We start from the raw sequence: 875 nt of genomic DNA, 5'->3' as shown, positions 1-875 counted from the left end.
TCCAAACTCGCGCTGCAACAAAGTTTGAAAACGGTTGTCTGTTTTCTTTCTTGTTGTTTGTTTACAAAATTCTCTGACTGCGCGCACTGGCACTAGCACTCTAGCACTACCACGTATACCAGGTGTGTGCGTAAAAAAATGGAAATGGAACGAAGAACGCGAACGGCGGCCAACGGATTCTTCGCGGTGTGTTTTTGAAGCTCCATCCAGATCGACACAACACGGACCATTTGACTCTAGAAGACCTTGACTAGAGACCTAAAGCTTGACCACGAGGACAGAAGACCGAACTTAACTAGAGACCTAAATCAGAGGTGGTTCATCGCTCAAACGACAAAACTCAAGCACACGCAGCAGCACACGCCCCGTGGCCCAGGGAGGCCTGGCTATCCACGATCGGCGCAGGGCCGCCGTCTGCGCCACCGCTGGGCAGGTCGTCGCGAGCCGCTATCGAGTTCAGGAAGGATGCGATATGGTGAGCAGCCGAGGCGGCCAGCGCGGGTTGCTGGAGAAAGGTGAAGTGCGAGCCCTCCACCACCACCTCGTGCGGTGCGCTGCCCGCCCCGCACTGCGCCTGGTAGGATGGCGACGGTGCAAGGGCGCACCGGACGGCGCTGGCAAAGAGGCCCCCCGGCGCTGCAACGCCCATGGGATGGCGGATCGACTCTCGCGCCCGGAGCAGGAGCACTGGGCCGACCGCCTCTCGTCGCGCGGAGGCTCGATGCGCGTAGCGCGAGCCGGCGCGGAGCAGGCTGCGAAAGGCCGGAGCGAGCCGGTCGAGTTGAGCAGCGACGTCGTGTGGCGCGGCAGCACGCATCTCGCTCAGCAGCGCGTCGGTCGCGGCGCCGGCGAGCGGCTCGCTCGCCCAGCCAAGC

At 62.2% G+C, this 875-nt stretch overlaps 1 protein-coding gene across 1 annotated transcript; it reads right to left on the bottom strand.

Annotated features, from left to right (window-relative positions):
• Positions 1-340: 340 nt before the first annotated feature.
• EMIHUDRAFT_256832 (hypothetical protein) lies at positions 341-817 on the bottom strand (the record flags this gene model as incomplete). Its single annotated transcript, XM_005765763.1, has 1 exon — positions 341-817. One exon carries the CDS (start codon positions 815-817, stop codon positions 341-343), a length of 477 nt encoding a protein of 158 aa, XP_005765820.1.
• Between the last annotated feature and the right edge of the window lie 58 nt (positions 818-875).

Source organism: Emiliania huxleyi, assembly GCF_000372725.1.
Source record: "Emiliania huxleyi CCMP1516 unplaced genomic scaffold EMIHUscaffold_5338, whole genome shotgun sequence".
Classification (NCBI taxonomy): Eukaryota; Haptophyta; order Isochrysidales; family Noelaerhabdaceae; genus Emiliania; species Emiliania huxleyi.
The sequence above is the reverse complement of the archived record's forward strand: the minus strand, read 5'-3'. Positions and strand labels throughout refer to the sequence as shown.